Source organism: Acanthochromis polyacanthus, chromosome 9 (genome assembly GCF_021347895.1).
Source record: "Acanthochromis polyacanthus isolate Apoly-LR-REF ecotype Palm Island chromosome 9, KAUST_Apoly_ChrSc, whole genome shotgun sequence".
Classification (NCBI taxonomy): domain Eukaryota; kingdom Metazoa; phylum Chordata; class Actinopteri; family Pomacentridae; genus Acanthochromis; species Acanthochromis polyacanthus.
This window is the reverse complement of record NC_067121.1, coordinates 36383196-36400256: the sequence shown is the minus strand read 5'-3', so window position 1 is coordinate 36400256 and position 17061 is coordinate 36383196. Positions and strand designations below refer to the sequence as shown.

General features: G+C 37.8%; 1 protein-coding gene across 5 annotated transcripts in view; it reads left to right on the top strand.

The window, feature by feature from the left end:
• Nucleotides 1-17061, top strand: part of astn1 (astrotactin 1) — a 452360-nt gene that overhangs the window by 194587 nt on the left and 240712 nt on the right. For all 5 annotated transcript variants that reach the window (XM_051953294.1, XM_051953293.1, XM_051953292.1 and 2 more), the window contains one exon: nt 12017-12183. In XM_051953294.1, the coding sequence (XP_051809254.1) occupies nt 12017-12183 (167 nt within the window). The remainder of the gene's footprint in view (nt 1-12016; nt 12184-17061) is intronic.

Genomic DNA, 17061 nt, shown 5'->3' with positions numbered 1-17061 from the left:
AGCACACAAGTGCCATTATCCGTCTATTGTAACAGTTTGTGACCTGTATTTGACTTAACGTAATATCAAATAATTCTGTTGAAAAATCTGCCTCCTCAAAGACCAAAGAGTGTCTGAAAACAGCAGAAAAAAGCACCAGCGTCTCATTAGTTCAAGAAACTCCAAACTTAGAGTCAGACTTCAGCCAACACTTTCTGCACAGTATAAATAATGCTTGTCTATTTAGGAGTAATTCGTATGTGGCTTCCTTTTGTTAGAAATTGTGCTCGCAGTAACAATGTCCTTTTTAAATTTGCAAAGAAAGTTTCTACCACTAATTTACCAAGTGGGAAACTTTTTTTTCATGAAAAACTAACACTTTCCTTAAGTCCCTATAGTTTAACTTAGATTTCTTGTAATGTTTTTTCCCCAGCAGCAGTTGATTACAGCTCAACACAACTCTTTAATCTTTACAATTAAAAAATGAAATGAGGAAAAATGTCAATTTTTAGTGATGCTCTGCTCTAGCAACCAGCGAATGAAAACAGGAAGGGTGAGAAAAGCTGATCTTTCTCTTTAAGAAAGGTCTTCAGCTGCAGTGTGTCAAGTTGACCTGAGACTCCCTCCATATTGTGCTTTTTGCACTTTGCTGTGAAGGAGGTGAGAGAGGTTACTAAGCGTCCAAGTTTTTCTTTACTCAGCGTCCGCTCTGTAACATCCACAAGAGGTTGGAATGAAGAGGCGAGCGCTCTGGGAAAAGCTAACCTTTGACACCCTCTGCTTATCTAATCAGGCACTATGAATAACTCTCTCAAGACAACTTTCTCCATTAAGAAACATGAAAGGAAAGCCGAAATGTTGGAATAATATTTCAGGCTACAAAATGTGATGTCTTTAACAGACCTCTTCAGAATAGATAAGTTTCTGTGTGAACATTCCTGTGGGCTACTTTCTCTGCAGTGCTGGAAAAGCCTTTTAAGTTTCTCCCAAATACATCATCTTAGTTTTCTATTTGATATATCAGTCAATATGAATTTTTAATTCTATACATATAACAGGCTGTTTCATTGTGGCATTGAAGTTATGCATGACCTCAGGATAAGTGGTTACACAAGTGGGTCTCTGAAGAAATACTGTACTCAGCCAAAAGTAAATACAGCTTTTTGAAAATGCATCAATCGTCCTGTCAGAAGGGGAAAAAGTAAAGCCTCTGGACATGAAGCTGTCTTTGGTAGTCTAGTTTTGATACCAGAAGACCATCATGTATGATAAGCAACATTTATCTCTCACAACATTTTGAACTTAAAGTGAGTAGATTTATGCACTGTGTTCATCAGGCTTCATGTACTTCTTGCTGCATAAACAAGTCCTCCAAAACAAAGCACAATGCGATTTGTCAATGTCTTCTGCATTCACTTCAATGAGCATTCAAAATCATTACAAATGAGTCACAAAAAAATTCTGAATGTATGGAAAAAGGAGGACTTTCATTTAGTTAAATTACGTGGAAATATTGCAGTTGCGGTTGAAAGCAGCCACCAGCCTGCATCTGACACTTCCTAGAACTTTTTCAACTAACAAAAACAAAGCATCTGGCAAGGACGATCATGATCATGATACATATTCACTTTGACAGAGGAGACAGGAAGTGCAGCTTCAGCTTTTCTCAACTTCATGTCATTTTCTGTGTGAATGCCAAAGTCACCATCAAAAAAAAATATCTAAACGTGTGTCATTTCAGTGATTGAAGTGTGGACTATCACTTTTGCCCTCAGCGTGCCCATTTGGAAACATCTGTACCTTCTCTAGCGGGACAACCTACATGCTGGACGTGGTTTTCTTTTCAGAACAAACTACACTATTCAGATCTTTCAGCATTTGATATGATAATACTTACAGATGGTTTCTATTAGCATTTGGGCAGATTGTCTGTAATTTGACAATATCAGAACCATATGGTGGGATACTATGAGCTAGAAATTGGATAAAATATGTGCTTGGTGCAAAACAGAACCTCACTCTTCGTTTCCACAAAGAAGAAGTACAAATGAACACAAACTCTTTTGCTATTGACTTGTCATGAATAGGTTATACATTTAAACCTTATGGTACAGTTTTCTGTGCCTTGTCATAGATGTTGATTTCATCTTTCCAAAGACGAAAACATGTTAGGAGGATAGACATCTTTAAAAATCTTCTCTGGTTGGTTTCAAACTTTAAACTTTTTGACCCTTAGATAACTCTTCCATCTGCGCTACGTGAGAGTTATTCTGCAAACATGAAATTTATTCTCCAACAGCTACTCTACATGTACATAAAACGAACAATAGGTACATGTTGCTGTGATTGCATTGCTTATATATGAATATATGGTAGCTGTTTGCATGTTGTAACTACAATTAAATTCCATCAGCACTGGAATAAAAAGTTCAAACTGCGCAGTTTCATCTGATATGTACTACACATCGCTCCAACAAATGGCATTTCATCCAAGAAAAAGAAATGTGAATTTAAAGCATGTCCACTGAGTTCCTAGGGTTAAAATCCTCGGTATGCTTCAAGTCAAGTGCTTCAAATTTGTCCTGGAGTGTTAACGTCTAAAAGTAGGCAGGACTATTCTGCCTTTTTTTCCTTCACACCTTCTTCTATCTGTTTAAACCGATTGCAACACCGTTATTGCCTTAATAGAGAGACTGTTTTAAATTGTGCACCGTAGCACATTTTCAGACTATTCGACATTGTACTGTTCGGCATGTTGAAACTATAAGAATGTGAAGGACAAGCGGTAAAGCAAAAAGATGTTAAGATGGCAGATTTTCATAAAAGCCTTCAAGTGCGGTCAGTCTGAACATACTTTTTCTGTTGCCTTTAGATGTTGCTAACTGTAACTATGATCACTTGAAACATGCATTAAGAATGCCAAGTTGCTTCCCATACAGTCATTAATTGTATTTTCGCCAGAGATCTGTGTAAACATTGGTCTCTTTGGGCATTCAAACAAACAACCCATGCTGTTCTTTATTCCCTTGAATATCCAATTTAAAGACAGGAAGAGACTGTTTCATACAGGAGATATGTCGCCATAAACAATGTCTAGAATTACTAACAGCACCACATATATATGCATTTTCCAAAAAAGGGAGAAATTGTTGGAAAATATCAGCTACTGATTTACTTCTCACTGCAAGACCACAGCGGTTTAGTCATCGAAGTCTTTGCATGATGCAGATTATTCACATTGGGATGCATCAACATATACAAAAGTGAACTAAACCATATTTATTAAATTTTCCACAAAGGCAGTTAAACAAATCAAGACCTTTTATAACTTTTTGATTAAGGACCCCTATAGAATTATAAATGCTTGTCCAGTGAATACATTAGCTTGCTGTTAAAGTCCTCAGTCATTGTGCTTCTGCACTGATTTGCCTATCAGACAAATTTGAAAAGTGCTTAGCTTATCCAACTCCTCTTGCAGGGATGCGTTGCTGTTTGCCAATAGCACAGTGCAGATTCCCTTAAGCCTCAAAAGCACTGCAGGAATTTATCTCCATTAAGAAACAGGATTAAAAGGCATGGTGGTTCAAGGGGTTTTCCAGAGCAGGCTTTGTACTGCTTGCTTCTTCTACAGCAGGGCAGACGGCACGCTCACTCACTGTCTGGTTATTAAATGATCTCAGATAAATGGTGATTACTTTGCCTTCCAAGACCCTTTTGTTAGTGTCAGTAGATGGTCATTATCCAGTGACCTGTGCATCATTTGGAGAAGAAATATGCCTTTCAAGTTGGTTGCAGATATGTAATATAAATGCCACACACAATAACCGAGTATGTTATTTTGTCCACTTATTTTCATTGAAACTTTTGTCATTTATTATGTCTATCTGTTGTTTAGCCTTACCTACTTCATCTTGGGCTTATCTATTAGGAGCAACAGACAACACAGCCAAAATTAGAATCAGCAATAACTCTGGCTTACGTTTTTTGTGCTCGTACAGTTGGGATTGATACCCTGGACCTTCCATGAGACACCCTTTGTTTACCTTGTAACGGATATTTGTTAGGTCACTATCCTGCTTCTATCCAGAGTCCACATCGCTAACCTCGACCTACCAAACATTTGTTCAACAAGACAGAGTGGAACACCCTAAAAAAGAAGCCCCTCTTTTGCCATCTTACATTTGAGAACTTTCTTAGTCACTCGAAGGCCTTATAGAGTGAATATCTGATCTGAGATTCTGAAGCTGGAATTCCACACTTGAGCTCGATGAAGGTCCTTGCTGGTTTTGGAAACTGTTCAGCCGTCTGAAAGCACTTCTCTGCAATACTTGAAAGCCTTTTGAATAGTGCTACATAACACTTGACCTACAGCGAGCAACAATACAGACGCTTGCCAGTTTGAAAAGATGCTGATGGAGCCACGATTGAACCCTCAGTGACCGGCACATTATGCACCTTTATTCATAGGCTTTATCTCAAGATGATTCTGCTTTTTCGAGCTCACTCAGGGTTTGAACTCTAAAAAAAAAAATAAAAAAAAATAAAAAGTTAAAAAAAGATGAGAAATGGGAAGACAGAATTCAAAAGCTCATCTTTTTATTAACCTGTAAAGATTTAATCACAGTGAAGTCCATAGCAGGGTCTTCAACCTTTTCAAATGCTGTAAAATGTTGTTGGACATCAAATTCCAAGTGAAATGTAATTACCCTTTGCTCAGAAATGTCATATAATTTTAGATGGCATGATGTAGGATTATTACAACACAAAAACTGCTTCTTCTGTGTGCATAAATTAACTACAAGTAAAATCTTAAAAAAAAAACACACCACATTTCCTGCACCTAAGACTTTTAAGAACTATTAATCTGGATTATTTAGTTAAATGTCACTCATGCTGAGTCATTAAAAGTATTCCACCTTTCAAGGCTATGGGCCCGATCCAATCAAAACAACCAAGAGACGTTATTAATCTGATAAAATTTCGAAGGATTTGGGGACTGTTCACACGGGGAGTGGTTTTATATAGAGGATTATCAATGATTTACCCAGGATTATAGAGCAGATTTGTGGAAATCTCAAGTGATAACAATCCACAGACAAAGACTCCGGCAGGCACATATTCTTAATGATTATTATCCTACGGATAGCTGGACAATAGCCCAGAGTTATCGCTATCCCGGCATGTCGGAAGCCTATTATGGCAGTCAATAACCAGGGCTATCTGTGGTTGGCAAGCTGCAGTGCAGCAACTTATCAATACAAATTCCTCTCAGCCTGCACCACATATCCACAAATCCATTGACTGCAGTGAGTTCCAGTGATTTAGGGACTCTGTGCCACAGATGCGTTCGGACATTCAGTGTTTCATGTGCTTTTTGCATTACGAGTAATAAATCATTTGTCACAATGGTCCCTTGCAAGGTGACAAAATCAATATTAGTTTATTGAGGGAGCAAGACCAGGGACCACTTTTTCAGCATGGGGCCCCCTTCTCTACAGGTAGTACTACAAATTCATAACAACAGGTGTATGTCAGTCATGTTGTTAAGATGTAAAAAAAAAAAATAAATAAAACAATCAATTATTTAATGACTTAAAGGTTTAAAAATCCACAGAACGTGTTGTCATTCGGTTCCGTACTCCACTTCTCCAGCAGATGCCACAACATCCACCTGCTCCTCATTTTGCCATTTCATCCCAAAAGATATGTATTTGTACCGACTTTCAAGCTCCAGAACCTAACAAAGTCATTAGTGTGGCTTCCTTGTGTTCCAGTTACTTCTGCCTATGCAGTTTGGGATTTGGTTGCTTTCTTGGAAGCATTCAGCTTCTCTAGAGGTTAAGGGGAGTATTTAGTTCTAATAATAACTTCTGCCAGTGCTCACAAACATCCATTTACTGTACATTTTAAACAAACAATTAAAATTGTGTTATTACTTAATCATGCACTCACAGTAACAATATTATAAACCTTTTTCCAATGTGGTGAAACTCCAGAATAGAGGCCATGACTTCCTAATACCAGTGCTACACGAGACACAATGACTTCAGCAGGACTGTCAGCAAAGTAAAGGTGCAGTCAGATTACATTCATGTTCCATAAAATCTCCCTGCACCTTGAACCTGATATGGCCAATGAATGAACATTGATCAGTGTGATCACACACTGATTAGTGTACAAGAGCAGCAACGGCCATCAACTATCTGTTCTGTAAAGATAGAGTGAAGCAGTGGTGTGCTAATCAGAAAAAGAAAACACTCCATCTGTGTGTGCTGTAATCTGAGCTTCTCTCTTCTATGTCTTCCTAGCCAGTTCAGCTACATGTCCACCTTAGTTCATTTTAACACGTTAGTGCATATCGTTAGCCTAATAGCATAATTGCCTAAGTCATGAAGGCCAAAACATGACTTAGGCAATTATGCTATTAGGCTAACAATATGAATCCCTCCTATTGAAACTATTGGCCCATCCTGCACCATAAACAGACTGAGTGGCCTGCCTTGTTTTTTAAGAGTTAAGAGTTCAGTCCTGAGCATTAAGCTCATGTCCCCAAAAAATCAACAAAAAAAGGAGAATCTTTAAGTGTTTCATTTGTGCAACACACCTGATTTGTGTGCACTTCTTTTATTTCAGTTCAATGTGAGAGTCTCTACTGCTGTTTAACCCTCATCGCAGATCAGAGTGACTGCACAGAAGAGGCAGGACAAGTGAAGATAGCATTATTTTATAATTATTGAAAGTATTTTACAAAGCTAGAGTGAGCTAATGGTTGTGACATAATTATGATTTGTTTCACACAGCATATAAATGAAATACAAAGGGGAGAGGGACGTGTGATTGATGCACTATTTTGTTTTGGGGCTGCTCTAACATGGCATCCAGTGGTTCTGAATGTCATTTGCAGCATATATGATTAATATATATAAATATATACATTAAATTATATATTTTTAATATTATTCTTTATTCATTTCTACGATATTAAAATGTACAGACAATAATTTTATAGATGGGCAAGGCCCAAGCTAACTTGCACTAGCAAAGGTGTCATTTAAGTTGCTCTGATATGCGTCTCAGACCATCTTAACTGTCCTAGAAATTAACCTTGAACTTAAACATATGGATTTTAAACAGAAAACGAAAAAAGAACCCAATTATCCAAAGTTTCCTTTGGATTCCCCAATGAGCAAGCAGTCGGCGACAGTGGGGAGGAACCAAAACAATACACACACACACACACACACACACACACACACACACACACACACACACACACACACACACACACACACACACACACACACACACACACACACACACACACACACACACAAACTCTAACAGGGAGAAAAGAATGAACCTCTAACAGAACAAGGTTCAGGGAAGGAGACCAGCAGTAAATTGCTGTTTAATTTTTTAAAAAAAAGACATGTATTACTTCTTCCAGCAGAACGTCAGACCAATTTACATTCAGTTATGAAACAAATGAGGTCTCTATGAGATTCTGACCAGTTTCCCCCCCTACCTTGCCATCCATCTATTCATCTGTGGTGTCTGACAGGCAAAAGACTACATTGATCAGTAAGATGACTTTTAGGGAAACTCGCAGTGTGAAAGGGAACCCGGTGTAACATCCAATATTAGCACAAGTACTAGTAAATCTAGACTTACCAAGCTTAACGATAAGGGTGAAAACATATTTTAGTCATTGTTTGAATGATTAAGACTGAGGAATATGCAGTGGATGTAGGGTTGAGTGTCCCCCGATGACATTGAAGAGTGAATGCGCCAAGGCTGAGTCCTGGAAAGCCCCGGCCTGATTTAACCCCTGGGTATGTGTGCTTCATTAGCCAAATGAGCCACCTGGACTCTGTAATGAATATAGTAGGTCTACATAATAAAATAAGTCGGTCCTCATTCCTCCGTGCTTAGAGGATACCAAATTGCAGAGGTGCCTTGTTAAAATGCACTCCATCAAAGTTTCCTTTGAAGTAATAGCTGACAGAAAACATAATGTGAGTTCAACTTGACAGATCTCTGGGAAAAAAAAATAATACTTTGGAAATGCTGAACGAGCCTGTGGAAGAGATGGGAACAGGGTGAAGTAAGGTCTCGCAGCTCTTCGGTAAATTCACTCCGGTGCAGAGTGCATTTCAATTAAGGAGTTGTCTTGAAGTTTATCTGCTACACTAAAGGATTTCATTTCACTCCTCAAATATGAAGACAGTCCTATCTCGAATGTTTGCAAATTTAAACCTGCAGTATTGCCTCATTAATCTCACCAAAACAAGAAACTTTGAAAAGGGTTTCATTTGAGTTGATGCTGGTTGTCTGAAATTTCATCACTGTTCTTGCTATTCCCTCTGCAACAGTAAATGATTAAATGGGAATACTATACAAAGACTTGTCCTTGCAATGTATACAAGATACAACTTTTACACTCCCTTTTTGAAAAACTGGGTCTTTGAATATCAAACAACTTCCACCAGGGACCAATGTGCTATTCTTTCATTTAGACACAAAAACTTCCACATTACTTTGACTAAAACTGATATTTTTAAAGATTTTCTGATACTAATTTCTCCCTTTGTGAGTAGTAGACTACTTGTATTTGTATTTGAACTTATTTTTGTCCACGGCAGCAGCATAGCTTGAATGATGACAAAGTTGATGTACCACTTTAGTCCAAACCTTGATACAACATTTACGTTCGCTGGAGGATCAATAGGACACCTTTTTTCTCTCTCTCTTACTATTAAGTAACTAACCAACTAGCTTGCTGTATGTAAGTTAAGCTGCCAGCACTTGTCTGGGTGGGAATCAACAGTTAAAACAGAATGCAAAGTTAGCATACAAATGAAAATCAAAACTGCTCATGATTATCTCTCAAGTAAATTGGTTTGGTGTAAAGTGCATGGAACACCAGACGAATATGTTGTGGCATGAAGCTTTATCTTTTTTAAAACTAATTTATTCTGTTTCACAATAAATTGTGCACACACTTGACAGAGAAAGTCCATCTAAAACTGAGAAAGGTAAACAAAATTCTGACTAGTTCTCTCGGTTAATATAATGGGGGGAAAAAGCTCAGATGTTCTATTCAGATCACATTATGGGTGCACATTACAGTGATGTATTCATATTCTTTTACATCCCTACTAAGTACCTATAAAATCTGCTGGGAAGTTTGATGGGTGGTGTTTGAAATTACGGCCTCTCTTCCAACTTATGTGATGCAACCTTACACCTTGTCCCTGAATTTGTAAGTGTGACTCCTGGATGATCCTGTTTGCTCTTTACGAGCTTGTTTTTCCATCTTGATTGGTCTGAGAAAACAGGTTTGATTCACTCTTAACCACAGTGTCACCTACGCAATGCATCGTCCACGATTAAGCCGGTGATCGTTCTTCCTTCCAGGCATCTTCTCTGGTGGCAGCCCCGTTTCTTATATATGTGTCTATATACTTCAGGTTTATTGGGTTTTATAGGTGAGGAGGTGTTTGGCACTGCTCTAGTGTTTTCTAGTGTTTTTCACAGTTCCAAAACTAATAAACATAGTAAGCCTTGAGGGACTCTGTTAGTGCGACTGTGCTTAATTACCTCCCCGTACTTCATCAGCAGCTAATAACGAGTCACATCTCCCACTTGGGTGTTAGCCTCCAATCTGTTCCTACACATGTCTTAATATAACAGACTCAGAAGATGACAGCACTCTGTAACACACTGCTAATGTACTTCTAATACAAGTCCATCTTTCTATGATAAGCACACTGCCGAAGAGTGGGACACAAATTGTATTTTCATTATTGATTAAATCTCCTTTGTTTTATTGGAAAAATGAATTGATTGTTGATTCTACAGAATTACAAAATACACACACAGACACTCAGAAAAATGCATATCATCACAATTACAGCTTCACAACCCAATTATTTACACAGAAAACCAGTCTTTTTGTCTTTTTTTTTCACATATAAAAAGTAGTAAATAGATCACACTAATTGAGAATTTAATGTTCAGTTTTTCATACTGTTTATGATTTACTATTTCACTAGTTCAGTTTTCACTTCCTGTGCACTTTATTTCACCAGAATGCGTTGCTCCTTCTGTTTGCAGTCTCATACTGTTACACACGTGGACAAAATTGTTGGTACCCCTCAGTTAAAGAAGGAAAAACCCACAATTCTCACTGAAATCACTTGAAACTCACAAAAGTAACAATAAATAAAAATTTATTGAAAATTAAATAATCAAAAACAGCCATTACTTTTGAATTGTTGATTAACATAATTATTTAAAAAAACAAACTAATGAAACAGGCCTGGACAAAAATGATGGTACCTCTATAAAAGATTGAAAACTATTTGACCAGAGTGACATGATTAACTCAGGTGTGTCATTTAATTGACATCACAGGTGTTTCCAAACTCATAATCAGTCAGTCTGCCTATTTAAAGGGAGACAAGTAGTCACCCTGCTGTTTGGTGAAAAGGTGTGTACCACACTGAACATGGACAACAGAAAGCGAAGGAGAGAATTGTCCCAGGACATCCGAAAAAAAATTATAGACAAACATCTTAAAGATAAAGGCTATAAGACCATCTCTAAACAGCTTGAAGTTCCTGTGACAACAGTGGCTCATATTATTCAGAAGTTCAAGACCCACGGGACAGTAGCCAACCTCCCTGGACGTGGCCGCAAGAGGAAAATTGATGACAAATTGAAGAGACGGATCGTTGGAATTGTATCCAAAGAGCCCAGAGCAACCTCCAAAGAAATTAAAGGTGAACTCCAAGGCCAAGGTACATCAGTGTCAGATCGCACCATTCGTCGTTGTTTGAGCCAAAGTGGACTTCATGGGAGACGACCAAGGAGGACACCACTGCTGAAAAAAACTCATAAAAAAGCCAGACTGGAATTTGCAAAAATGCATGTTGACAAGCCACAAAGCTTCTGGGAGAATGTCCTTTGGACAGATGAGACCAAACTGGAGCTTTTTGGTAAGGCACATCAACTCTATGTTCATAGACTCAAAAACCAAGCATACGAAGAAAAGAACGCTGTCCCTACGGTGAAACATGGAGGAGGCTCAGTAATGTTTTGGGGCTGCTTTGCTGCATCTGGCACAGGGTGTCTTGAAAGTGTGCAAGGTACGATGAAATCTGAAGACTATCAAGGCATTCTGGAGAGAAATGTGCTGCCTAGTGTCAGAAAGCTTGGTCTCAGTCGCAGGTCATGGGTCTTCCAACAGGACAACGATCCAAAACACACAGCCAAAAACACCCAAGAATGGCTGAGAGAAAAGCGTTGGACTATTCTAAAGTGGCCTTCTATGAGCCCAGATCTGAATCCCATTGAACATATGTGGAAGGAGCTGAAACATGCCATTTGGAGAAGACACCCATCAAACCTGAGACAACTGGAGCTGTTTGCTCATGAGGAGTGGGCCAAAATACCTGTTGACAGCTGCAGAACGCTCATTGACAAATACAGAAATCGTTTAATTGCAGTGATTGCCTCAAAAGGTTGTGCAACAAAATATTAAGTTATGGGTACCATCATTTTTGTCCAGCCCTATTTCATTAGTTTGTTTTTTCTAAATAATTATGTTAATCAACAATTCAAAAGTGATGGCTGATTTTGATTATTTAATTTTCAATAAATTTTTATTTATTGTTACTTTTGTGAGTTTCAAGTGATTTCAGTGAGAATTGTGGGTTTTTCCTTCTTTAACTGAAGGGTACCAACAATTTTGTCCACGTGTGTATGTAGGCTGTTAATATGATCGTTTTCATTTGTGCAGCTTTACACATGAAGCTCAGTGCTCACACAGGCTGCACTAATGGGAACAGAAATCTGACTGTTTGCATTCTGTGGCACAGATGTTACGGGGTCTGTTTACCTGTCCCATCTGGGATTACTGTTAATGTGGCAGCTCCTCGCGGCTTAGCCAGTTCTAAGAAAGTGTCCCTAAATGAAGTGAAAATGTGTAATTACCCAGCATCCATCATTTAAGAACACCGGTTTTCTCCCACAGTGCCCTCCAGGGCTGAGTCCTATGAAGGATGGGACCGGGTGCTACGACCACCACATTGGCATCGACTGCTCCGATGGCTTCAATGGAGGCTGCGAGCAGCTGTGTCTCCAGCAGCTGGCTCCTCTAGAGGATGACCCGACGCTCTACAACATCCAGATGTTTTGTGGGTAAGGACGAGCACAATCAGTGTTTTTTTTTTCTTTAATTATTATAATTATTTTGTTACATAACCCTACCATATAGAGAATTTTCACCATTTACATGCAGTATGGTCAGAGAAGGTAAAATTAAGCTTCATCAACCTCTACCGTATGTTGTTATTATCTCAGTCATTATGGACGAACCAGTGGATTAAGCCAGTGAAGTGACCACAGAACACTTTTACAACCATTTGGTGTTTTGTCCTTGTGGCAAAATATTCCCACTACAACCATTAACATGAGAGTTGGACTGCTAATCTGCTAATGCCTGATTTCCAAAACAAATCTGAATTTAGCTGGAACAATTATTGGCAAGGGTAGTAATTAGTGCTGGGAGATGAAAAACATATTACAATGAAACATTTTGATTTCATTCAATTTTGACAATCAGGGGTGGATGTTGATTGTAAAATACCAAAATTAAATACTTAACTCATTGGCTGCCAGCTGTTTTCAGAGCAAAGAGCCCCCTACTGCCAGAGTTTTTAAGAATTTTGACAGATTTTTCAAGATCTACAGAATATCAAGTTTTAAGACTACATAAACATTGAAACTATCGAAAGAAAATGTAGATTGTCTTCTTTCATCAGGGAAAAAAGTTAGTTTCTAGCATTTTCGGTTCTAAAGTTATCGGCAGCAGAACATAGGGTAGTTTCAGCAAAAACACCTGTTTTTGACCAAAAAACAGATAACGAGCTTTTTGTACAGAGAGGCACATCAATCACTTTGATGCCAATATTTTTTGGTTTAGTGACATCCCACACAACTGAACAGTTGTTTACTCAAATGAAACAAAAAAAAACAACTCGGAAAAAGCATTTTGAGGTCAACTTTTTAACCTTTTGTTAGCTAAATCATTTATTTACGAACAAACAACACAAGTCAACATTTTGGTTCAGAACAATATATCTTACAAAATATAAACAAAATATTTTTAGGTGTGTGTGTGTGTGCTCGCTCTAAACTCATCTGACTCGGCTTCGTCAAATGAGCTCAAGAGAGCGGTGGTGGCGAAACTGAAAACTAGCGCGGCTTTGCTCGCCAGCAGCTGTTGGCAACGGCACTTTTTGCTGTCGCCCCACCATGGTCACTGTCTTTGTCATTCTTTTGGCCCACCGAAACACTCTCACGTTCCAAAACTCCAGGATTTTCACCGACAAGCTCTGGCAGACTATCCGGCAGACTATCCTGCAGCCCCCCCCAGTCAAAAAACATGATTGACGTCTATAGACGTCATTGGCAGCGAATGAGTTAATAAGGTGTTGTTAAATTAAAATCTGGGAAATGGGGCCATATTGACTCATTTCATGTTCTCAGAGGCAGATGCGTTAAACATTCCCCATCCATTCAACTCTTCTGTAACCTTATCTATTCATTTAATATAATATGGGGATTTCAGATGGTTCTTTGCGGCTTCAAGGAATCATGTTCCCCAAGTATTTTAATTTTACCCTTCTTGAACGTTCTTATTCATCATGTCCTTCTGTTGTCATTGCCTCTGTTTTTTGAGTATTTCATTTATAACCTGAAAATCCGTTGCGTTTCCTTCATTAACAATGATCGTCTTACAAAAGTAAGAGGGATACCATTACATCATCTGCATAAAATGTCATTTTATGTTCTTTCTCTCCATTTATTTTTCAAGTTATATTTTTTTCGATTACTGTCAAACTTGTATTGCATAATACAATGTTAGTGGTGGGAGAGAATCACCTAGTCTTGTACCTCCCATTAGAATGAATCCTTCAGATTATATCCTGTTAGTTTTTATTCTGGTGGTTGCACCTCTTTTATAAACATGTTGTGGAAGTCAAAATCCTTACATTAATCAAATGTAAATTACCATAATAAACGTTTTCAGTGTCAAAATTTAACATGAACATTTGCTCTTTAGATTTTACTGAAAAATCCAACAAACCCAAAGTACATTAAAAATTACTTGACAATTACATGGCATGTCTCAGACTAGTTTGATCTAAATCTGATAAATAACAGAGGACTTTTGATCATTTATTAGCTGTGAGTGTACTTTATGATCTGGATCTGATGAAGAAGTCAGTCGATATGAGATGCACTCTGTATGGTTTTTGCCTTTCTTTGCTGTTACAGTCAGAATAGAAGAATTTCATGTTTAAAGTCCTTCTTTTGTTTTGTTTTCATAAGCAAAACATTTCATTAAAATTTCATGGAACTCATTTGCTTATCCACATCTTACCACACCTTTACCTTTTGTACTTTTATGTGGAACTTATAACATTTGTTTTTAACTAATATTGGTTCTGTTGTTGTTAAGTTTTCATCCTTCATTTAGGTTAAATTTAAAATGTTCAAGTATTGTTTACTTCCATTGTTATTATTTTTCTGCTTCCATCTAAAGTTTTTTTGATAATATCTTACAAATTGCTCAGATTTTTCACTGTTTTCTTTCGAATTTTCTGCAGATTAAGATATAATCTTGAGCCCCTGATGATTCTCAACACTGTGCATTAAAAGCAATCATTTCAGTTGGTACTTCTACCCATAATGAATCACATTATTCGGTTTTACCACCATCTGATACTTCGGTGTCGTTGATGTGTGACTATATATATACTGTGGAGCTAGATTTTTTCTTTACTCACTAAATTCTTTATAAATCAGTAAAATTTTGCTTGATTGGAGCCGAGCAAACTGAAGCTGACCTGAAACTAAACCACCAAAAACAGAATACATCTACATCATGCTGCTTTGGAGAAAGCAAGCATTGGTAGTGTTTTTGGAGAAATTCGTTAGCTGTTAATGTTCTCGGTTGTATACTGACAGGGCTTGGAGGAAAGTTTTTGGGAAAGATGAGTGGGTGTGAAGGGCCAGCTGTATTCCTTTGACTGACAAAGTTCCATCGTGGGGGATAGCTGACAGTCACTCTGCAGTGTGGGCAACAAACTATGCTTTGTCCCTCAGATTACTAGGATGTGGAAGAGAATATGATGGTGATGGAGGATGCTGTCAGAGCGGGTTTAGTTGTAAACAGGTTTGGACATGTTGGCGAGCTGCTGCTGAAGTTTCTTTTCAATTGAATAAAGCTTTTGCTGAACCTGAATTAAGGTTTGTATTTTTCAAACTTGACCTTGGCACGTCTCCATAGTCTTTGCTTCTGCAGCCTTGAAATTGATAATAGTGACCACTGAATGTTTGAAATGTTTTCTGCAGAAGCTTAAACACCTTTACTTGCTGGGATTTTCCACATCTTCCAACCACAGAAATATCGGTAAACATTTGTTTGCCCCTGCATGCCTGAAGGTTATTCATGTTGGTTAAGTGTATTACACTTTTCCAGTGTTGACACCACTGCAGCGCACAATTTCTGAAAGTTATTATTTTGTTTTGTTGTCTGTTTTCTGCCAACATGGCAGCAGTCTCTCAGTCAGACTGAGCAAAATGAGCAAACTCCCTCTCTGACATGTGTAGTGTCTGTGAATACTGTCAGTTCTTAACCCTTGGAGCTTGACTTGACACATTTGTGTCCAAAGTCATATCCCTTCTTTGGGGTGAATTTTTCTCTCGACTGCAAGACTTGATGTTTTCAACATTGCTTGTCACTTTTCTGTCCGACAAATATTTTAGATGTACATCAAATTTAGTTGTAGTTACAATGTGCATGCAGCTGTGTGCCATTGCTGTGGTTTGAATTAATCTGATCTTGTTATTGCATAGGTGTGTTGTTTTCTGTGCAACACAACCATAGCATATCTGCAATGATATGTTGATATTCTCACACTCACTGACAAAGTCTCCATCATTTCATAATGTAGGTCCACCGGATATCAAGAAAAACTGCAGAACTTAGCTGCAGTGATACGAGGTGTTTTTCTGTACAGCAAAGAATAATCCGGTTTTGAAATTTCAGCAAATGAGCACAAAATAATAGATTTACTTTCACTGCATTAATTAGAAAGCTTTGGTAAAAAGACAAGTGCAGGGAACTTGAGCCATTATAGACTTTGGGCAGCCCAAGACTAAGTTGCTATTGGGTGCTTCATGTTTGAGCACAGGGGGGTAAACATTTGCCTGATTGGCCACCTGTGCGAGCGAGTTGCTGTATGTGAACACTCAGGAACATATTTTTCCCAGTATCTAAGTCATACTGTTCCATAATGATTGTGATGTTACCAAGTCCCCTTACAGTTATATAAAGATAATATATAAAGATAACTAATTTCATAAGCAAAAACGTTATGCAAGACAAAATGTTAATATATATATATATATATATATATATATATATATATATATATATATATTTTTTTTTTTTTTTTAAAGTGTAAAATCTTGATCTTGACCATTTTGAAACAAACAAAATACAAGATTTATGGCTAGCCCTTAAAAGTAAAGGTTGTGAAAATTTCCTGAAAATAACCTCAGGCTCATAGGGTGAAAGCTGAAGGTTTTCTATTAAATTTTTACTGTTTTTTTTTTTGTTGTTGTTGCTTTTGTTTTCTTAGCTGTTCTGGGGCAGTGTGACTTTTAGGGAACAAATGCTACATTAATTAGTTTTAATGTAAATTCCTCCGCAGCTAAATTCAATCATAAAGACTGAACACCAGTGTGAGTATGCAAAAGCTTTAATCTAAAGGCAATCTGTAGGGAAGAAGGTATTCTTGTGTTTTGCAGCTCATTAGCTGTACAACAGTCACCAGCGCGCCTGTGGACTGTGTGAATGTGGAAAGTGTTTCATAGCACGTACAATTTAAAAAGAACAAGATTGTTGAAGATCTCCACTGTGAAGCATCACCATTTCCCATAAACAACAGCCTTCTAATTGAACACAACAGGCTGTTGTCATCTTTACAGCAAACATCATGTTGC